This window comes from Triticum dicoccoides, chromosome 6B, assembly GCF_002162155.2.
Source record: "Triticum dicoccoides isolate Atlit2015 ecotype Zavitan chromosome 6B, WEW_v2.0, whole genome shotgun sequence".
Lineage (NCBI taxonomy): Eukaryota > Viridiplantae > Streptophyta > Magnoliopsida > Poales > Poaceae > Triticum > Triticum dicoccoides.
The window spans coordinates 706365984-706389534 of NC_041391.1; the positions used below are offsets into that span (position 1 = coordinate 706365984).

At 46.8% G+C, this 23551-nt stretch overlaps 1 protein-coding gene and 1 long non-coding RNA gene across 3 annotated transcripts in view; one reads left to right on the top strand and one right to left on the bottom strand.

Moving 5' to 3' along the window:
* The window catches only part of LOC119326274 (cysteine-rich receptor-like protein kinase 29), a 12205-nt gene extending 1976 nt beyond the window's left edge, over positions 1-10229 (bottom strand). The window contains exons 1-3 of the mRNA XM_037599958.1: positions 10157-10229; positions 9848-10027; positions 9479-9737 (exon numbers count right to left, since the gene is read on the bottom strand). Coding sequence (XP_037455855.1) covers positions 9479-9737; positions 9848-10006 — 418 coding nt within the window. The 5' untranslated portion in view covers positions 10007-10027; positions 10157-10229. The remainder of the gene's footprint in view (positions 1-9478; positions 9738-9847; positions 10028-10156) is intronic.
* On the top strand, positions 9-2470 carry LOC119326276. Of its 2 annotated transcripts, XR_005157883.1 has the most exons (5): positions 9-384; positions 543-663; positions 894-962; positions 1250-1469; positions 2157-2470. It is a non-coding gene; the product is annotated as an uncharacterized LOC119326276 (long non-coding RNA). The 2 variants fall into 2 exon arrangements; XR_005157882.1 differs by having other exon boundaries at positions 543-962.
* Positions 10230-23551: the final 13322 nt, after the last annotated feature.

Below are 23551 nucleotides of genomic sequence, written 5' to 3' on the forward strand. Positions count from 1 at the left end.
CGTCGCGCAACCGCTCGCCTGCGTTGCGCCGGTCACGGGCAGCGGCAGGGCCAGCCGATGGCTGCGGGTCAAGCCGACCGCGGCAGCGGCTTATCTTTGGGAGAGGAGGAGAGGGGAGAAGAAGGAGAGGCCTGGCGGCGGCTGAGGAGGTGCTACGCGCCGCCACCTCCACCTTGACGCACCGCCAGATCTCCACCTCGACGCGCCACCGGTCCTCTGCATCCACGCGCCGCCGGTCGTCTGCATCCACGCGTTGCCACCTCCACCTCGACGCGCCGCCAGATCTCCACCTCGATGCGCCACCGGTCCTCTGCATCTACGCGCCGCCGGTCGTCTGCATCCACGCGCCGCCGGAAACTCCGCCTTGAACTTCGGTTTTTTTTGGTATGGATCCCTTCCCTCTCCACCAAATCTTGCTATGGGCCTTGCCTGCCATCTCTCAAGCAACGCGTAGCATTGCCCTGCTGGGCATGTGGTGCTCACATGCTCCTATGTCGCACGGCTCCATCCTCATCCCCGTCGCCTCTCCGGCCCAATCGCAGATGTTTCCCTCCAGTTCGTCATGAACCACCTAAGGACGCACGGGAGCAGCATCTGGCATTCAGAGCCTGACAGGTTTCATGGTTGCACACAAGCGAAGGATCAAAGGAGCCTGCGAAATATGTAACTGAGTGTTGTTTCTTTCAGCCAAATCATCTATTCTTAATTTCCTCTTCATATTCTGATAAACCATCCTCTGATGTTGATTGCAAATAGAAACATGTTTTACAGTCTTTCAGATTTCGGTCATCAGAGGGAATTTGGATTCTTTCTCTATCACCACACATAGAAATGTATGTCAGTGCTAATTGAAAATGTGTATGAGTTTTCTTTTATCTATACTGCATTATCAGCCTACGGCAGCGCGTCATGGAGAAGCCAAGTTTAACCGAGATTAGTGGCCTTTGTTAAATTAAAAGAAGGTGATTCTATTTCTTGAAGCTCCCGACTGCTCATGTACTATTTCACATTGCCATCTTCCATTACAATTTCGTTCATGGTGACACTGAGAATCCTACAACATTAGTGGTGTGAGATATTTTGTAAGTGTTATAGTGATGTGCATTTTTGTAGGTTTGTAGATTTGTGACTCCATTTGGTTTTATAAGTGTGATTCACCAATACAATTTGAATGTGAATTGCTTGCAGTTTTTTGTAAGACTATTTGGTTTGTCCTGCTAACTCCGCCACACCTCAATTTTGGTCCTAGGTAAGCCGCTGCGTGTATGACAGCCTAAGATGACATGGCCGGCGTGGTGTGATGGTGGTTTACAGCGGCATCAAGATTGTTGTCAAGGACTTCCCACTGAGTATGAGAGGCCGGTGACCATCCGTCCATGATTCTTCCTCGGCATGCCACTCTCTGATGGATATCGAGGCCTTCGCAATGAGTATTTCAGTTTCCCCAAGTCTCTCTTTCTGATGGCAAGGTAAAGTTCAGTTCGTTGGTGACCATGTTACTAAGTTCCAACTAAGAAAGTTCAGTTTGGCTTTTTTTCCATTTTTTACATAGATCAGACTAAGTAGCTGTAAAAGAGTTCCATCATTTTGAGTTTTTGTGTAAGAGAAGGTACCATCAACAATCACGCATAATATAATATGGATAGTTTCAAACATGTAGCTCTCCCATGGGCTTGAGTTATATTACTAAAGTGGGGATCTGTATGTATAAGTGTAAAGATGTCCTATAGTTTTTTTTGTATGATTTTCTAAGTGTTGCCTTTGTTGTCTTTACCTAATGATAACCCGTTAGCAAAGAAAAGTAAATAATTTGTTCCTTATCTTAGCACCTAATTTGCCTGCATTATGTTGTTAATAGTAGCATTTTTTGTTCAAATTTTCATCCCCTTGCGAGTCTGCATACCTTGTTTCTAATTATTTAAGTTCAGACTGTCCCTTCAAACGCCATGAGTCAAGTCTAGGATATGTCAGCATGATGCTTCCACTCCCAACATGAGACCAAATTCTTTTAATTTCGGGTAGGAAACTATCATTGTTATTATTTTACTCTCTGGATGTTGCACAAATGCTTGAACAATTTCCTTGTAGATTTCAGTGTAGTGGTTACAAAAGTGTTGATGGAAATGGCTTATTGAGTTGCCAATTTTGAATTGCAGGGACTGGTGAAGCACAAACATGCGACATATGGCTTGGAGTAGACACCAACTCCATGGTTCCATTCTGCAAGATGTGGCTTGGATTACCGTGCTGCTGAGAACAACCAACGGTGGGTGCGCTTGGTTTTCAAATTGGAGGTTTAATTCAAGATTTTTATATCTTCCCCCTGTTTTTGTATGGACAATGTGTGTGCCGTTTATAAAATGTTTAGTTATGTTTGGCTGATGAGTATAAACTCTTTTCTCTGCATGTTTACCATGAATGATGAAACACACATCAGTTGGCTCACTTGAGTTCCTGTGCTAACTGATAATCCATGCAGTCTCTTATTCTGTATGCTATACAATTTTGTTTTAGCGTCATACTGACTAGCATTTAGATAATGTCAGACCATGTCAAATGATGGGGTTGTGTGAAGCGGAGGTTAATTCTATTTTATTACGTCGCTTGTGAAGCTTATGCCAGGACATGCCATTTTAGGTACTTTGGATCAGAATGCAAGAGCTGCTTTTGCATTAATAAGGGGGGAATATTGTAAGTCTACTACAGAGCTTACATGGCCAAAGAAAGAAAACTACGATTTAATTTTGATACTCTTTGACAAGTTTGTGAAGTACTGAGTTGACTTTCTAGAGTACATCTAGGATCACAATTATCAATGTGTGGATTGGAACAAACAACTTCAAGTATTCAAAACTTAAACTCGAATTAGACGTGCATTGCACGTGCACACTTACTAGTATATATATATATATACCAAAACTAGAGTGTTTTTCTTTTAAATTGGTGAAAATGTAGTATTTTACTTTGAATCCATTACAACGCATGGGCACATTGCTAGTTGCCTCTCCTTCCCGATCCTCATCCTACACTATGCCGCGTCCCAAATTTATTTAATTTTTTCTATCACGCAAAATTCAGGATCTGTGTGCCAGCTCGAACTATCCAGAAACCAGTAATGCAGCCCAATATATTACAAAATCTTCTTAGAGCTTCTCCAACAGCCGCGCAACGCAATGCGCTAAAAAAACGTTTACAACGCCGAATTCGCAAGTTTTTGCGCGCTGCGGAGTGCTGGCTCCAGCGGCCGCTACAAAATATAGCGCCCGCGAGCCGCTCCAGCAGGCGTTGCAAAAAAACTGTGCGCGCGCTCAGCACAAACAACATATGCACTCCAAACACACCCAAGATGATCAAACTCGAACAAAATAAATCAACAATAAATAGTTCAATTTTATTTATTACAACTCACAAACAAATAGTTTATCTTGCAATACAACAAATAGTTCAACAATACAACATCAAACATACAAATCATGATGCTCTTTGTCGGCCATTCCATGCCCACCACTCCTAGATGAGATTCTTCTGAATATCATCATGCGTTTCGGCACATCGAATGACATGATAGGATGCAACAAACCGGGCACCCTCGCAGCCCTACGCCGCGCTCGCATGGGATGTCCCAAGAGCTCATACTGAGAGTAGTCTAAATCTTAGCCACGCTCATTATCGATGATCATGTTGTGCATGATCACACAAGCATGCATGATGTACCAATGCATCTTTTGATCCCAAAATCTAGCCGGTCCTCTCACAATGGAAAATTGGGCTTCCAAAATCCCAAAAGCTCTCTCCACATCTTTCCTAGCCACCGCCTGAGCATTGTGGAAATCAAGATTTTTCTTACCTTTAGGTTTTTTCAACGGCTTCACAAATGTTTGCCACTTTGGGTAGATGCCATCCGCAAGATAGTAGCCATAGTTGTATGTATGGCCATTTGCCACAAACTCCACCAGTGACAGTTCACCATTTGCGATCTTATTCATGAGGGGTGACTGATTAACAATACTGATGTCATTCAAAGATCCAGGCATTCCAAAAAAGCATGCCAAATCCATGTCTCTTGATCGGCCACCGCTTCAAGGATTATAGTGGAACCCTTTTCTTGGCCGTGGAATTGCCCAGGCCATGCTTTTGGACAGTTCTTCCAACTCCAATGCATGCAATCTATTGAGCCAAGCATACCTGGGAACCCGCGAGCTTTGTTCATCTTCAATAGCCTTGCGACGTCTTCAGCATTGGGAGATCTCAAATACTCCGGGCCAAACACTTGCACAATTCCGACCGCGAAGTGCTTGACGCACATGATGGCCTGGCTCTCACCCGTGGCCAAGTGGTCATCAACTAGATCAGTCGGAATAATGTATGCCAACATACGCAAAGCGGCTGTCACCTTTTCAAAGGTGTTATGCCCGAGTTCTCCGGCGGCATTCCTCCTTTGCTGAAAAACCGATCATGGCTCGCCAGTTTCTCTGCAATGTGCCTGAACAACTCGGTACTCATCCTAAACCGACGCCTGAAGTACGAATCGGGGTACACGGGATTATCCACAAAATAGTGCCTTATCAATCTGTTGTCGTCGTCGATCTTATCCCTCCAAATTTTCTGCCGACCCATAACCGAACCACCGTGCTTCGGTTTTTTTATTGATGTGCATAGCTAGGATCATTGCAAAAGGTCCTCCTCCTCTTCACTATCAAATTCTTCTTCGGAAGAATCATATGACGAACTCATCTACAATGTTGAATTTAAACTAGTCTATAAAAACTACATACAACATGCACCAAATTCATATAAATTTTTTGAAGTTCAAGCAATACATATCTTGCAAGAGTTTTGTCGAACACCTTGTGGGCGCCGAGCGGCAGTGGGCGGCCAGGCGCTGTTCGTCGGAGGAATGGCACGCGCGAGGGGCGGTGGCGACTAGAGGGAGACGAAGGAAGCATCGGCGGCGTGGGGATAGGAGGAGGAAGCGCCAGAATGGTCGCCGGCACAAATGGGGTGGTGCGGGCGGCGGCGCCAGCGCCTGGATTGGGGTAGTGGAAGCCGCGGCGCGTGCGCTCGACTGTGCAGCGCACGGGAGTGGGCGAAACAAATAAATGGTGCACGATGTCGTTTCTTCCCGCGCGCTCAACTACTTATGCCGCGCGCGCAGTTTTTGCGCGTCCGCTGGAGCCCCGGAGCAGCTGCACGCGTGCAAAAACACAAAATTTTCAGAGCGGCGCTTATATAGCGCGCTGTTGGAGATGCTCTTATTGGGTATGCAGATGGGACCCGCGTTGCTCAAACTACACCCGAAGAATTCACACGTTGGCCATGCTATCGTATCAAATGGAGTGTGAGGATGTGGGATTCACTGCCATTCACCATCTAATCTTCTTTCGTCAAGGACAAGGTGTGGTTGTTGATTGAGAGTAAAATATCCTTGACATCTCATGAACTCATTAGGTATTACTTGTGCAGTTGCATATATGTGATCGAACTGCCTTCTCTTTCCAGTATATCATACTTTGCAACATTTGCTATTGTATCTATAGCATTGTTTCGTCTCAATTTCTTTTCGGAATGATACTTTAAGTATTTTATAAGATTAGATATGAATACGTTCTGGATGGCAGGCAATTATGTTGCTTCTATATTACAGTGCTAATTATTTGTATACATGTAATGTTTTTTTGAACGTGTTTACATACTCTCTTATGAATGCAAGTTCTGTATCAGGTGTTCTTATTTGTGTTCTCTTATTTTCATGTGAATTATCTTGGCCAGTTGCTGATTACGACATAGTTCGGGGCTACAAAGCACTTAGCAAACTATTTTATTTGGTATTTGATCACACTTGCAATATTGTGTATTGCATGCTTCAACGCACTAATATGTGATATAATCTTTTTCTTCAAATGGTGGAAAGTGGTTTGGAATGTAAGCACATCAATTTATTTTAGACTTCATTTACCATTGCAGTATCTGTTACCCATGGGCTGCGGGCCCATAGACATTGAGAGATGACAGATGTGCGACATTGGCTGGTGAAGGAATATGATATGTGTTAACATGTTGAGCCAATCTGACCGGAGGATGAAGTCAGTAGCCATCGCAGTTCAATTGCACAGATTTGTGAGGACACATACTGATACTGCCACCTTGTCATTCTTTCATTATGTATATTAATGTTAGGTAAAAATGAGGTGCTCGATGTGTCACCATTTCTAGCGGAGAATTATGCGGGCTGGAGGCAAAGGTTGTGTTAATCAAAGAGGAGCCAAGATATAAAATAATTTGGATTTCGAGACATAGCTCATCAATGTTGTCGCAACTGCCAAATCTGCATAGACGGGTTTTTTATTTGCCGCATGCTCTTTGCTTTCTCAATATCGACAGAGCAAGCAATTAGTAAAGGAAGTTGAACAGGGAGAACAACAAGTCTTCCTCAAAGGTGAAGATGGAGAAGAAAATGTTTGGCTTGGACGAGGGGGTTATTAGTTGAAAACCAAATGTTTGATTGTGCTCGATGTGCACCTATGAACAATATAATGTTGCTTTGATCAATCTTAGGCACATTTTTTATTGTCCCGTTGCAACACACATGTCTCTTGACTATAACTTAAGCAAACAATGTTCCGCCTGATCATTTGTGTTCCCGTAGCGTAGCACGGGCATCTTACTAGTCTTCCCAAGACATGGCGGTACTCCTAGATTCATGTAGTTGCAACTAACGCGCCAAGTTCCACATGAAATGGAGAGTTGTGACCCACACCCACATATCTGACTCAACCACATAAACATAAAAACATTCTCGCAATGTGTTTTCTAGAACTGTGGATTCTCACTGTCAAAGATGGAAAATATAACTTAGGCAAGGACCAACCAAGCGGAGCAGTGCGTTGATCAAACTCCTACACGAGTGCACTCGAATCCAGCGCGACAAACCGATAATCAGTGAAGGTCGTACCCTTGACCGGAAATGGCAACTGGGTGGTGACAACCCAGTGTGCCGGCCTTTTGGTGTCCTTGATCTCGAAGTGGCCAGCTGGTCTGTGGTGGTTTGGGTCGTCGATGGCCAGAGTCGACGGCATGCACACCATCGTGCCGCCCGCCGGCACCAGATCCGTGAGAGCGCCCGATGCAGCGCAATGCAGGGCCGAGCTGAGAGCGCAAATCATCCACCTCTTGCTGGATGTTCGTCACCCCTAGCTGTCAGAGCTCCAGGGAGGCTTGGATCGCCTGCGGTCTGGACTTGTTGGCCTGCTGCCCGTCATTGATAGCCTTGGCGAGCGTCGGAAACTGCTCTTCCATCACCACGGTGTGCTTCGCCTGCTTGGCCTGATAGTGGGCCTTCATGTACGTGGTCTCTAGATCTGCTGCCTCTGATACCAGATGTAACATGCCCTCAATTGGTCGATGGATCTATGATTTTTTATGTAGATTGAGAGGAAGGAGTCGGGAGGGGAAAGTAGGTAGATGAGGATATATTAGGAGGAAGAGCAGCTTCCTTTCGGTCAACTACAATACCATTTTATAATCCCCACCACACACACGTTCTATGCAATATAAGTCCACTTCTCCACTCTGGCCACACTCCAGCCATTCGTTGTTGCTTGACTTGGTCGCCTCTCCTTCCTTGGCTTCGGCCTCACTCGATTTCCGGCCGCTGCTTGCTGGGCTCACTATAGCCAAGGGCCCCGTGTTAGCTACCTCTGGGAGGATAGTCCTAGCTAACAAGGTCTCTTTGTACTCGCCTCTTATCCATCATGTCTCCTCTTCAACATCAAATCTCAGCGAGGGGTTTTATACCCAAATCAGTAGCACCAGACCTAGAGAACCACATTCTACTATGCTCGATATCCCTAGACCCCCTCCCTCCCCCTCGTGTCGCCGTTCCGAGGGCGACTCGGGGAGCGACCTAGGGTTTTACCGCGCCACCACCTTCCCCTCCCTTTCTCCTCCCCACTGTCGAAGGCGGTCAGACGGGCCCCGTGCGGCGGCCAGTGAGTGTTGCGGCGAGGACTTCAGCCGCTCCCTTTCGGTGGTGAGGGCCCGGATCTAAGGCGGCGGCCTTGGAAGTGGTGTGGACGGCGCTTCTCCGTGGTCGTGGCGCCCGTCGGTGATGATGGTCGAATCCCCTTGGTTGTGCGGAGCAGCGAGGGTCTGGTGGGCGACGGTTGTAGCGTGGGGGAGGCCCAGTGCTCCCCCGTCAGATATGCACGGTGCACAACCTCCAGCCGGTCTGGATCTCCGGCGTGCGCGTTCCGGTGGTGTTGTTGGCTGTTCCGGTGGGTGGCAGCAGGGACTTTGTTCGAGGGAAAACCCTGGCTGTCGGTGGTGGCCACGGTGTCGATGACGTCCCTGATATCATTTCCTCCTTGGGGGGCAACACTGAGGTTCATCTTTCCCTGCTGCCTCCCACTCTCCCCTATGCCCCGGTGAAAACCCTACCGATGTGGCTGGGCGTCAGCGGCGCTTCGGCGTCGTCACCTTCTTGAAGGTGCCGCCTTGGGCATGGGGCATGGTGGATGTGTGTGGCATGTTTGGCTGGTACCTGGTGGCGGTCCACTTCATCTGCTGTGTCGTTGCTCCGGGCAGGTCCGGTACCTCTCTAGGTGGTGCCCCCTCCACTGTTACTCCTGTCAGTCCGGCGGTGCGGCGCCCTCGAACATGGGCTAGAGGGGATTGGGGTCTCCTCTTCGGCGACTGTGTTCTGTTAGTTTTGGGGGCAGAGGGTCCTGATGAGCTCTGGCTTTGTCCCGTGGCTGCGGGGCTCCACTTCCGGCCGTGTCTCTAGTGGTAACTCTGTACATCTGCAGAGTCCTGATGTGTTTCAAGTGTGGGGCGTCGGTGATTCCTCTGCTTCGGGTGCTCTTATGGGCGAGACTCTAAATGTAGTTGTTCGAGCTGCCCTGTCGATTGCTTACCTTCCTCACCTGGTATATGCCGTTTGGGGTTGCATCCCCAATTCCTTTTTCTTTTTCTGTTATGCTTGTATGTTGCTGCTGTTTGTATCCTGCCCGGTTGATGGCTTTATTAATTCAAAGCCGGGTTAGGTCCGAGCCCTTCTCGGGCATGGCGGAGCCTTTCTCTATAAATATCCCCAGCTTTGCTACCCGGATTAATAGAGCCAACCCACGTTGATTATTCCCCACAACCATCTCCTTTCACGGAGATCAAGGACATATACATCAAAACGAAATGGTTTATTTACTGTGCAGGAATTATTCTATGTGCCACGGGAAGTAGGGTAGGAAGATATAATCGTGAGGCATTGGAACAATTATTGAATTTAGTTGTACAATAAATTCAAAATGTTGGATCATGTCCCATAAATAAGCAATAAAATTGTTATTTTAACCAAGAAATATGCAAAAATTACTTGGTTCAACAACAACAATACTAAAGGAAAATCACTTCAAAATTTGGCTTGGTACTTATTCTTAAAGTGAGTGCACATGGAGAAATGAAGTTGTACGCAAGTCCTCTGTACCTTGTTGAAGATATTGTCGAATGTCACCATTAGGAACATATTCAAAGCAGAGCAACTTCTTCTGTACCTCCGCCATTACATTTTCTCCATTATGTACAAGCAATTCCCCATGCATTTCTGAACAATAGCCTATAAATCTTACTATATTCTGGTGCTTCGCCTTCTGTATGCATGTGATCTCACTCAAGAATTGCTTATCTGGCAAAGCATGGGGATTAGAAAACTTCTTCACAGCAACTTTCCCATTTCGCAGATATCCCTGTTTAACTCACACTGTTAGAATCAGCATGTTCTTTTTACGCCCTATTGGGGTAAATAAGTGAAAGAAAAATATATTATTTGCAGGACAGGCAAGAGAACAAACCATACCATGTAAACAAGTCCAAACCCACCACAACCAATTTCATTAGAAAAATTGTCCGTAATAGATCTCAAAAGTCCATAAGACAGTTTCATCGGCTCTGAACTCGCATCATTAAACACGAGCTCTAGTGCTTCCAGTTCAATTCTTATATTATCCGCCTCCATCCAATAAGTCAAGCATAAACTCTGCAGTAAAGCCAAATACAGTGGGAAACGTAAAATTTCAGAAGAACACACACGTGCTGAAAGAGAAAGACCGGAAAGTGATTCAGAAAATGTTCAACAAATGAAGGAATTAAGAGCTGGAGGACTAACCTGGAAGAACTGCGGGGATGTAACTAGCTACTAGCTAGGCTGCGTAAGTTGTAGGGAGAGGGGCAAGAAGAGATTGCATCGACCGGCTTATACCACTACCAGGCTACGAACAAGGAGGGGGACCAGAACCAAGATTTACTGATAATTAACAATATCAAACATATATAGTACAGAGTCTCTTTACCTTTAATTATTAGCAGCTTTGATCCATCCAAGGGTGGGTGGGTGGCGCATTTGATGGATGGCTCATTGTCATTGGTATTCAACTAGTAACCACGTTGCGGCATGTGATGGCTCATACTCCAAGATAGTGGTATTGAACTAATAACCATGTCAGGGAACAGTAGTGTGTACATGGGAAAACATTTGTATCTTTTGAGAAAGGTTGACGGAGACCCACTTTCCCTCCCAGATGTCCCCCGTTTGGATTCCTCTGACGTGGAAGCAGATAAACAAAACAATGGGCGCATCCGGGTAACTGAGGCTGTAGACCTGTACCAGGTGATGAGTTTGATGGGATGGCGTTACTCGTCGATCGAGCACGGTGCTGCTGCAATAACATTTTAACTTGATACAATGTAAGATTGTCGAGCATACTTTTGAATTTGTTTTCGCATTGAGGGAATTCTGGTACTCAAACTTCAGCTTGGTAGCATGACATGGGTGACCTGTTAATATTGTGAGAAAGCCTTTCTGAACCTTGTCATTGCATCTTCTTTCCAACAGGCTAGAATCTTAACCCTTAACGCATCAAACTTCTTGAAGAAAGGTGGCCATTTTGTCATTTGCATCAAGGTAGTAGTCAGTTTCATACTTCAGTATGGTTGTCATATGCAAATCACACATGCCTTAGAAAATCTGAATTTGAAATTCAAGCTGACATATCTTTCTTTTGATCAGGCCAACTGTATCGACTCGACCAAGGCCGACCATTTCAAGCCCTTTTGTTTCGCGAATACGCAAGATGCGTATCTTTCCTTTGATAGGCAGAAGTTTGAAAATTACAGGGGGTGCGTGTCATGGACTACGTGCGCTAGAAGGCGTAGTGCAGATCGCAGTTTGAGCAGAGGATCATGGGGATGCTCAGCCCCAGCACAAGAAACCTACACTACACGGATGATCATGGCACCAGCGGCGGCCCACACACAGGCCTCGTTGCGGATGACTTGCAGAAGGCGGGTTTGAGATGGCTGCGCGCCGTCGAAGATACATGAGTCGCGGTGCTTCCAGATGGACCAGGCAACAAGGGCGACAAGGGAGCCCATGCCCTTGCGCATGGCAGGCGGTGCGTGATCAGCCGTTGCAGACCACCAGTCGTAAAGACTGGAGGAGCTGTCCAGCGGCGCAGCGGGGATGCGACACCAGGCGAAGACGTCATGCTAGATGGTACGAGAGAAGACTCAAGCCTCCAGAAGGTGGCTAATGTCCTCCTCACACTGGTCGCTAAGGACGCAGGCAGATGCGTGTGGCAAACCTTGGCGGGCAAGCCGTGCAGCTGTCCAGCATCAGTCCAGTTCGACGAGACATAGAAACATCTTGACGCTGGGAGGGGCCCATAACTTCCATGTGAGCTTCGAACAAGGCGAGTAAGTGGAGCCTTGGAAGAGGGCAGAGGTAGCACGAACGCGCAGAGTAGACGCCGTTCTCCATCCATCGCCATCGGACCGAGTTGGGGGTGGAGCTGCATAAGGTGGGAGTGCGGTTTTGTGTAGAATGAGCTACAAGATACCCCTTATCTTAGTCATCCATTTTTGCATCGCGATCCGTGTAGGCGCATTTGTCAGTTTTGTTTCTCTCAGAAGAAACAACGTATAAATTTCCAACTTTGCAAGACAACATAACATTCTGATTACTATGTGAGAAAAAACTTTCATATTTTTTCATGCATTTATAATGCTAAAAAATATTTTTCAATCAAAAAAATCCTCATTTTGTATATTTATGTTGGTCCAAAAAATATGAAAGTTTTTTCACACATTGAAGTTGTAAAGTTTGTTTGATCTGCAAAGTTTGAAGTCCATATGTCCTTTCATTTGAGAGAAACAAGAAAGAGAATTTATTTTTCTGCAAGTTAGTTGGAGAGTACGGATCTCAAAGCAATGTTGAAGGGCTGGAGATAAGAGATTCCATATGGCACAACCTACGGACGAACTTTCTGGCATAAGGTGACGTGGCGCATGCGACGTCAAACGTCAACGTACTGCACCGAAGCCTCGGGCCGAAGGGTGCCCACAATATCAAGAATCCAACTCTGAGAGTCCAAGGCTTCCGCAACCAGGCGCCGCTTCTTCCGGCGACGGGGAACAAGGGCTGCGAGGGCCAGAGCAATCTCGGCAATAGACGCGCTATTAAGCCAGTCGTCGGACCAAAACTTGCACGTGCGTCCATCCCCAATGGTCCAGGCAGTAGACGCACGAAAGATTTGCAGGGCCTCAGGCTCACAGGGCGGCGGGAGATGTCGCCATGGCCCTTGGGGATCAGCAGTGGCATGGAGCCACAGCCAGCGGAGCCACAACACGGTGCCAGTGCGCTGCAGGTCGCGGATGCCGAGGCCACCCATCTCGAGCAGGCGGCAGACACGGGGCCAGCTCACCAGACAGTTACCCGAGCGAGCCTCTTTCCGTCCGTGCCAAAGGAAGTCCCGTATGGCACGGGTTACAAGCTTGTTGGTTGTCGAGTTGAGTGCCATGGCAAGCAGGATGTGGACGGGCATGATGCTGAGCACGTGGCGGACCATGGCGAGGCCCTTGCCGCGCGAGAGGAGGGATGCGCGCCAAGTCGAGAGCTTCTTGGCGAGCCGGTCCACCAAGGGCAGAATGACGACATCGCCCGCGAAAAGGCGACGTGGCGCGGAGTGAGGCGGTGAAGGATTCTGGCCCGCACCACATGCTGGAACAAGTGGTTGAGCGTGTCGTCACCAGGAGGAACAACATCGGCGAGATGGGATCACCCTGTTGTAGGATTTCAAGCAAGAACGGCTAGGAGACGGAGTCGAGCCCTCGGAACAGGTGACCCTGGAGCCCTTCGAGCACGACCACGCCTGCGTCGTCGGTGGTTACAGGATGTCCAAGAAGCAAAAGTGAAGTTAAGAAGGAAGAAAACAAGTGGCTGTTTCGTGGTCTACTTGTTTTGATCAGAGTTGTAGTAGTAGGAGTAGTATTATTGTATCCCAAATGTTGGGGTGTTGTGTAAGCTGCCTGCCTGTAAGACATTTATTTGATGAATAATGCTAAACATACAAAGATTTACATGCTTTTACATGCTGACTATATTTTTTTAAAATTAACTAACCTCTCACCCTGTCCTGATTTTCATGGGGGTGGGCCCCTTCTCCCTCTTAATTTCCAATCAAAACCCACAATTATGTAAAAGCATATATCTTTTTGTACTTGTAGCATTACTCTTATTTGGTTTATGTCAAACTTAATTTGAGCAAAAAGTGGTTATATCTCTGGCGCAAAGGTAGTTTGAGTAGAAAATGCTCATCTTTGGCACAATAATCTGTTTGGCCATCATGGGGTTACACAATAATCTGTTTGAACATCACGCCTCCTCGATGCTGACGATCTCAAGCCTAAGCGCCCACTTTCCCCACAGGCCGCAGGTTCGCTTTCTATTTGACGGAAAGGGAACAGAGCAATTCAGACATGTCGTTGGATTACAAAGGAGAAAATTGCTATGATGTGCCTCACGAGTGAACGCACAAGTCACAACATGCAGGCCAATCTATTCCTAACCTTTAATGGAGAAAATGAGTCAGAGAGAGCTAATTACTGAATATTGAACATGCTCATCTGCCGTGCCGTCCTCGCCGCGGTCGATTGTCGGCCATAACTTGACTTGACTAGAAGAAAAGTATGCATGCTGTGCAAGACCTTGATGTGGACTGGGAATGCGCTGCTTCTCTCTGCTATTATACCCAGTCAGCACAAGTTAGTTAATCCTAACACTGTCCACACTATCTGCACTGCTCCTTATTTGCTTGTTCAATTGCTCTGCCACTCCTTCCGTACAACCCTCTAAATCCATCAACGGCTGAGATCGCTCTATACCCTTTGATTAAAAAGGGTAGTGATCGTCACATCATAAAATTGCCACCGCCCGCGACACGGGGCTGTACCCGCGTTAGGATGGGCCCGTATACGCGTCGGCGCGCCTACGTACGACGACATGCAGACGGTCACCGGGAGGTCAACGTGAAAAAATGACGTGACGTGTCGTGCGACCTGTGTGGCGTCGTGGGGTCGGTCAAGGTGATGGTTCCCGAGGCGTCAGCCGCCATCCCCGATGCGCCATTAAGGCCGGCATTACTTCGGTGTTTCGGTCACCTACCCGCCCCCCGCCCGTCATTAAAACACCCTCTTCCCATCTGCCTCCCCCACCCCCACACCTCACCCTCTCCCCGTATGCCTCCCCCACCCCACATACCTCACCCACCGACGCCCTCCTCCCTCCACCGACGATCTTCCCTCTCCGCGGCGACCATGGCGTCCGGCGGCGGCAACAACAATGACGACCGTGGGGGCTCATGGCCGACGAGCCTCGACACACCGGAGACCGAGGAGCAAATCCGCCTCGGGCTAATGGTGCCGCCGGGCTGCCGCCTGCAGAACGCGTTCCGCATCACCGTCGGCGGCTACCCGACGAGGGGGGGCGATGCGACGCCGGATGAGCTTTGTCGACACCTGGGCGGCTGTTGGAACATTGACGGCCGTCATAGGTACTGGAGGGGGAAGGATTACTGGACGGTCCGGCCAGCTCCGACGGGAGTCGGCGACGGGCGTCTCGTCATCTGCCCCGTGCCGCTCCCGCCGTCGCCCTCTGTTACGTCTCCAACGTATCTATAATTTTTGATTGTTCCATGCTATTATACTATCCTTCTTGGATGTTTTATATGCATTTATATGGTATTTTATATGATTTTTGCGACTAACATATTAACCTAGAGCCAAGTGCCAGTTTTTGTTTTTCCTTGTATTTTGAGTATCACAGAAAAAGAATATCAAACGGAGTCCAATTGACCTGAAAATTTACAGAGATTATTTTTGGACCAGAAGAAGCCCATGAAGCATCGGGGATGGACCAGAAGAGTCCCGAGGCCACCACGAGGGTGGAGGGTGCGCCCTACCCCCCTGGCGCGCCCCCTACCTCGTGGCTACATCGTGGACCCCCTGACTTTTTCCCGACGCCAACACCTCTTATATATCCCCAAACTTCCAGAACATAACCTAGATCGGGAGTTCCGCTGCCGCAAGCCTCTGTAGCCACCGAAAACCAATCGGGACTCTGTTCCGGCACCCTGCCGGAGGGGGAATCCATCACCAGTGGCCATCTTCATCATACCGGCGGTGTCCATGATGAGGATGGAGTAGTTCATCCTCGGGGCTAAGGGTATGTACCGGTAGCTATGTGTTTGATCTCTCTCGCTCGTGTTCGTGATATGGCATGATCTTGATGTACCGCGAGCTTTGCTATTACAGTTGGATCCTATGATGCTTTTCCCCCACTACCTTCTTGTAATGGATTGAGTTTTGCCATTGAAGTTATCTTATCAGATTGAGTCTTTAAGCATTTGAGAACACTTGATGTATGTCTTTGTTGGGGGACACGGTAATTTTTTAAAAAATTCCTACGATCACGTAAGATCTATCTAGGTGATGCTTAGAAACGAGAGGGAAGAGTGTGTCCACGTATCCTCGTAGACCGAAAGCGGAAGCATTAAGTAACACGGTTGATGTAGTCGAACGTCTTCGTGATCCAACCATTCAAGTACCGAACGCATGGCACCTCTGCGATCTGCACACGTTCAGCTCGGTGAAGTCCCTCGAACTCTAGATCTAGCTGAGGCCGAGGGAGAGTTCCGTCAGCATGACGACATGGTGACGGTGATGATGAAGCGGCTCAGGGCTTCGCTTAAGCACTACGACGATATGACCAAGGTGGAAAACTGTGGAGGGGGGCACCGCACACGGCTAAAGATCAACTTGTGTGTCTATGGGTGCCCCCTGATCACGTATATAAAGGAGGGAAGGGAAGAGGTGGCTGGCCCAAGGGGCCGCGCCAGGTGTGGGGAATCCTACTACGACTCTCCATTCCGATCCAAGTAGCATTCCCCTCCTCTTACCTATTCCTAGTAGGTGAAGGAGGAAAGGAGGAAGAGGGGAGAAGGAAGTAGGGGGGCGCCGCTCCCTCCTAGTCCAATTCGGACCAGTCCATTGGGGGGCGCGTGGACTGAAGGAAATATGCCCTAGAGGCAATAATAAAGTTATTATTTATTTCCTTATATCATGATAAATGTTTATTATTCATGCTAGAATTGTATTAACCGGAAACATAATACATGTGTGAATATATAGACAAACAGAGTGTCACTAGTATGCCTCTACTTGACTAGCTTGTTAATCAAAGATGGTTATGTTTCCTAACCATGGACAACGAGTTGTTATTTGATTAACGGGATCACATCATTAGTTGAATGATCTGATTGACATGACCCATTCCGTTAGCTTAGCACCCGATCATTTAGTATGTTGCTATTGCTTTCTTCATGACTTATACATGTTCCTATGACTATGAGATTATGCAACTCCCGTTTACCGGAGGAACACTTTGTGTGCTACCAAACGTCACAACGTAACTGGGTGATTATAAAGGTGCTCTACAGGTGTCTCCAAAGGTACTTGTTGGGTTGGCGTATTTCGAGATTAGGATTTGTCACTTCGAATGTCGGAGAGGTATCTCTGGGCCCTCTCGGTAATGCACATCACTTAAGCCTTGCAAGCATTGCAACTAATGAGTTAGTTGCGAGATGATGTATTACGGAACGAGTAAAGAGACTTGCCGGTAACGAGATTGAACTAGGTATTGGATACCGACGGTCGAATCTCGGGCAAGTAACATACCGATGACAAAGGGAACAACGTATGTTGTTATGCGGTCAGACCGATAAAGATCTTCGTAGAATATGTAGGAACCAATATGGGCATCCAGGTCCCGCTATTGGTTATTGACCAGAGACGTGTCTCGGTCATGTCTACATTGTTCTCGAACCGTGAAGACGTACGACTACTTCCTCTACGTTGCGTCAATGCTTCCGCTTCGGTCTACAAGGGTACGTAGACAACACTCTCCCCTCTCGTTGCTATGCATCACCATGATCTTGCGTGTGCGTAGGAAAACTGTTGAAATTACTACGTTCCCCAACAGTGGCATCCGAGCCAGGTTTTATGGTTTGATGTTATATGCACGAGTAGAACATAAGTGAGTTGTGGGCGATATAATTCATACTGCTTACCAGCATGTCATACTTTGGTTCAGCGGTATTGTTGGATGAAGCGGCCCGGACCGACATTACGCGTACGCTTACGCGAGACTGGTTCTACAGCCGTGCTTTGCACACAGGTGGCTGGCGGGTGTCAGTTTCTCCAACTTTAGTTGAACCGGGTGTGCCTACGCCCGGTCCTTGCGAAGGTTAAAATAGCACCAACTTGACAAACTATCATTGTGGTTTTGTTGCGTAGGTGAGATTGGTTCTTGCTTAAGCCCGTAGCAGTCACGTAAAACTTGCAACAACAAAGTAGAGGACGTCTAACTTGTTTTTGCAGGGCATGTTGTGATGTGATATGGTCAACACATGATGCTAAATTTTATTGTATGAGATGATCATGTTTTGTAACCGAGTTATCGGCAACTGGCAGGAGCCATATATGGTTGTCGCTTTATTGTATGCAATGCAATCGCCCTGTAATGCTTTACTTTATCACTAAGCGGTAGCGATAGTCGTAGTAGCATAAGATTGGCGAGACGACAACGATGCTACGATGGAGATCAAGGTGTCGCGCCGGTGACGATGGTGATCATGACGGTGCTTTGGAGATGGAGATCACAAGCACAAGATGATGATGGCCGTATCATATCACTTATTTTGATTGCATGTGATGTTTATCTTTTATGCATCTTATCTTGCTTTGATTGACGGTAGCATTTTAAGATAATCTCTCACTAAATTATCAAGAAGTGTTCTCCCTGAGTATGCACCGTTGCCAAAGTTCGTCGTGCCCAGACACCACATGATGATCGGGTGTGATAAGCTCTACGTCCATCTACAACGGGTGCAAGCTAGCTTTGCACACGTAGAATACTCGGGTTAAACTTGACGAGCCTAGCATATGCAGATATGGCCTCGGAACACGGAGACCGAAAGGTCGAGCGTGAATCATATAGTAGATATGATAAACATAAGATGTTCACCATTGAAAACTAATCCATTTCACGTGATGATCGGTTATGGTTTAGTTGAATTTGGATCACGTGATCACTTAGAGGATTAGAGGGATGTCTATCTAAGTGGGAGTTCTTTAGTAATATGATTAATTGAACTTAAATTTATCGTGAACTTAGTACCTGATAGTATCTTGCTTGTCTATGTTGATTGTAGATAGATGGCCCGTGCTGTTGTTCCGTTGAATTTTAATGCATTCCTTGAGAAAGCAAAGTTGAAAGATGATGGTAGCAACTACGCGGACTGGGTCCGTAACTTGAGGATTATCCTCATTGCTGTACAAAAAAATTACGTCCTGGAAGCATCGCTGGGTGCCAGGCCTGCTGCTGATGCAACTGACGACGTTAAGAACGTCTGGCAGAGCAAAGCTGATGACTACTCGATAGTTAAATGTGCCATGCTTTACGGCTTAGAACCGGGAGTTCAACGACGTTTTGAACGTCATGGAGCATATGAGATGTTCCAGGAGTTGAAGTTAATATTCCAGAAGAATGCCCGGATTGAGAGATATGAAGTCTCCAATAAGTTCTATAGCTGCAAGATGGAGGAGAATAGTTCTGTCAGTGAGCATATACTCAAGATCTCTGGGTATTGTAATCACTTGATTCAACTGGGAGTTACTCTTCCGGATGATAGCCTCAGTGACAGAATTCTCCAATCACTTCCACCAAGCTACAAGAGCTTCGTGATGAACTATAATATGCAAGGGATGGATAAGACAATTCCCGAGCTCTTCGCAATGCTAAAGGCTGCGGAGGTAGAAATCAAGAAGGAGCATCAATTGTTGATGGTCAACAAGACCACTAGTTTCAAGAAAAAGGGCAAAGGGAAGAAGAAGGGGAAGTTCAAGAAGAACAGCAAGCAAGTCACTGCTCAAGAGAAGAAACCCAAGTCTGGACCTAAGCCTGAAACTGAGTGCTTCTACTGCAAGTAGACTGGTCACTGGAAGTGGAACTGCCCCACGTATTTGGCGGATAAGAAGGATGGCAAGGTGAACAAAGGTATATGTGATATACATGTTATTGATGTGTACCTTACTAGAGCTCGTAGTAGCACCTGGGTATTTGATACTGGTTCTGTTACTAATATTTGCAAGTCGAAACAGGGACTACGGATTAAGCGAACACTAGCAAAGGACGAGGTGACGATGCGCATGGGAAATGGTTCCAAAGTCGATGTGATCGCGGTCGGCACGCTACCTCTACATCTACCTTCGGGATTAGTATTAGACCTAAATAATTGTTATTTGGTGCCAGCGTTGTGAAGGAAATATGCCCTAGAGGCAATAATAAAGTTATTATTTATTTCCGTACATCATGATAAATGTTTATTATTCATGCTAGAATTGTATTAACTGGAAACATAATACATGTGTGAATATATAGACAAACAGAGTGTCACTAGTATGCCTCTACTTGACTAGCTTGTTAATCAAAGATGGTTATGTTTCCTAACCATGAACAAGGAGTTGTTATTTGATTAACAAGATCACATCATTAGTTGAATGATCTGATTGACATGACCCATTCCGTTAGCTTAGCACCCGATCGTTTAGTATGTTGATATTGCTTCCTTCATGACTTATACATGTTCCTATGACTATGAGATTATGCAACTCCCGTTTACCGGAGGAACACTTTGTGTGCTACCAAACGTCACAACGTAACTGGGTGATTATAAAGGTGCTCTACAGGTGTCTCCAAAGGTACTTGTTGAGTTGACGTATTTCGAGATTAGGATTTGTCACTCCGAATGACGGAGAGGTATCTCTGGGCCCTCTCGGTAATGCACATCACTTAAGCCTTGCAATCATTTCAACTAATGAGTTAGTTGCGAGATGATGTATTACGGAACGAGTAAAGAGACTTGCCGGTAACGAGATTAAACTAGGTATTGGATACCGACGATCGAATCTCGGGCAAGTAACATACCGATGACAAAAGGAATAACGTATGTTGTTATGCGGTCTGACCGATAAAGATCTTCGTAGAATATGTAGGAACCAATATGGGCATCCAGGTCCAGCTATTGGTTATTGACCGGAGACGTGTCTCGGTCATGTCTACATTGTTCTCGAACCGTAGGGTCCGCACGCTTAAGGTTTCGATGACAGTTATATTATGAGTTTATGTATTTTGATGTACCAAAGGTTCTTCGGAGTCCCGGAGTGATCACGGACATGACGAGGAGTCTCAAAATGGTCGAGACATAAAGATTGATATATTGGACGGATATATTTGGACACCGGAAAGGTTCCGGATGAGATTGGGATTATACCGCTGTTCCAGGAGGTTACCGGAACCCCCCGGTAAGTATATGGGCCTTATTGGGCCTTAGTGGAAGGGAGGAAGAAGGAGCAAAGGAGGGGACGCCCCCCCAAGCCCAATCCGAATTGGGAGGGGGGCCGGCCCCCCTTTCCTTCTTTCCTCCCCCCTCTTCCTTCCCTCTCCTACTCCTAATAGGAAAGGGGGGCCAAACCTACTTGGAGTAGGTTTGCCCCCCCTAGGGCGCGCCTCCCCTCTTGGCCGGCCCCCTCCTCCCTCCCTCCTTTATATACGGGGGCGGGGGCACCCCATAGACACAAGTTGATCATCATGATCGTTCCTTAGCCGTGTGCGGTGCCCCCCTCCACGATATTACACCACGGTCATATTGTAGCGGTGCTTAGGCGAAGCCTTGCGACAGTTGAACATCAAGATCGTCACCATGCCGTCGTGCTGACGAAACTCCTCCCCGTACCTCTGCTGGATCGGAGTTCGGGGTGCGTCAACGAGCTATACGTGTGTTAAGAACTCGGAGGTGCCGGAGTAACGGTGCTTGGATCGGTTGGACCGGGAAGACGTACGACTACTTCCTCTACATTGCGTCAACGCTTCCGCTTCGGTCTACGAGGGTACGTAGACAAAACTCTCCCCTCTCGTTGCTACGCATCACCATGATCTTGCGTGTGCGTAGGAAATTTTTTCAAATTACTACGTTCCCCAACAGTGGTATCAGAGCCTAGGTTTTATGGTTTGATGTTATATGCACGAGTAGAACACAAGTGAGTTGTGGGCGATATAAGTCATACTGCTTACCAGCATGTCATACTTTGGTTCGGCGGTATTGTTGGATGAAGCGGCCTAGACCGACATTACGCGTACGCTTATGCGAGACTGGTTTTACCGCCGTGCTTTGCACACAGGTGACTAGCGGGTGTCAGTTTCTCCAACTTTAGTTGAACCGAGTGTGGCTACGCCCGGTCCTTGCGAAGGGTAAAACAACATCAACTTGACAAACTATCTTTGTGGTTTTGATGCGTAGGTGAGATTGGTTCTTGCTTAAGCCCGTAGCAGCCACGTAAAACTTGCAACAACAAAGTAGAGGACGTCTAACTTGTTTTTGCAGGGCATGTTGTGATGTGATATGGCCAAGACATGATGCTATATTTTATTGTATGAGATGATGATGTTTTGTAACCAAAGTTATCGGCAACTGGCAGGAGCCATATGGTTGTCGCTTTATTGTATGAAATGCAAACGCCCTGTAATTGCTTTACTTTATCACTAAGCGGTAGCGATAGTCGTAGAAGCAATAGATGGCGTAAACGACAACGATGCTACGATGGAGATCAAGGTGTCGCGCCGGTGACGATGGTGATCATGATGGTGCTTCGGAGATGGAGATCACAAGCACAAGATAATGATGGCCATATCATATCACTTATATTGATTGCATGTGATGTTTATCCTTTATGCATCTTATCTTGCTTTGATGGACGATAGCATTTTAAGATGATCTCTCACTAAAAATTATCAAGAAGTGTTCTCCCTGAGTATGCACCGTTGCCAAAGTTTGTCGTGCCCAGACACCACGTGATGATCGGGTGTGATAAGCTCTACGTCCATCTACAACGGGTGCAAGCCAGTTTTGCACACGCAGAATACTTAGGTTAAACTTGACGAGCCTAGCATATGCAGATATGGCCTCGGAACACGGAGACCGAAAGGTCGAGCGTGAATCATATAGTAGATATGATCAACATAAGATATTCACCATTGAAAACTACTCCATCTCACGTGATGATCGGTTATGGTTTAGTTGATTTGGGTCACGTGATCACTTAGATAACTAGAGAGATGTCTGTCTAAGTGGGAGTTCTTAAGTAATATGATTAATTGAACTTAAATTTATCATGAACTTAGTACCTGATAGTATCTTGCTTGTCTATGTTGATTGTAGATAGATGGCCCGTGCTGTTGTTCCGTTGAATTTTAATGTGTTCCTTGAGAAAGCTAAGTTGAAAGATGATGGTAGCAACTACGCGGACTGGGTCCGTAACTTGAGGATTATCCTCATTGCTGCATAGAAAATTACGTCCTAGAAGCACCGCTGGGTGCCAGGCCTGCTGCTGATGCAACTGACGACGTTAAGAACGTCTGGCAGAGCAGAGCTAATGACTACTCGATAGTTCAATGTGCCATGCTTTACGGCTTAGAACCGGGACTTCAACGACGTTTTGAACGTTATGGAGCATATGAGATGTTCCAGGAGTTGAAGTTAATATTCCAGAAGAATGCACGGATTGAGAGATACGAAGTCTCCAATAAGTTCTATAGCTGCAAGATGGAGGAGAATAGTTCTGTCAGTGAGCACATACTCAAGATGTCTGTGTATTGTAATCACTTGATTCAACTGGGAGTTACTCTTCTGGATGATAGCATCATTGATAGAATTCTCCAATCACTTCCACCAAGCTACAAGAGCTTCGTGATGAACTATAATATGCAAGGGATGGATAAGACGATTCCCGAGCTCTTCGCAATGCTAAAGGCTGCGGAGGTAGAAATCAAGAAGGAGCATCAAGTGTTGATGGTCAACAAGACCACTAGTTTCAAGAAAAAGGGCAAAGGGAAGAAGAAGGGGAACTTCAAGAAGAACAACAAACAAGTTGCTGCTCAAGAGAAGAAACCCAAGTCTGGACCTAATCCTGAAACTGAGTGCTTCTACTGCAAGCAGACTGGTCACTGGAAGCGGAACTGCCCCAAGTATTTGGCGGATAAGAAGGATGGCAAGGTGAACAAAGGTATATGTGATATACATGTTATTGATGTGTACCTTACTAGAGCTCGCAG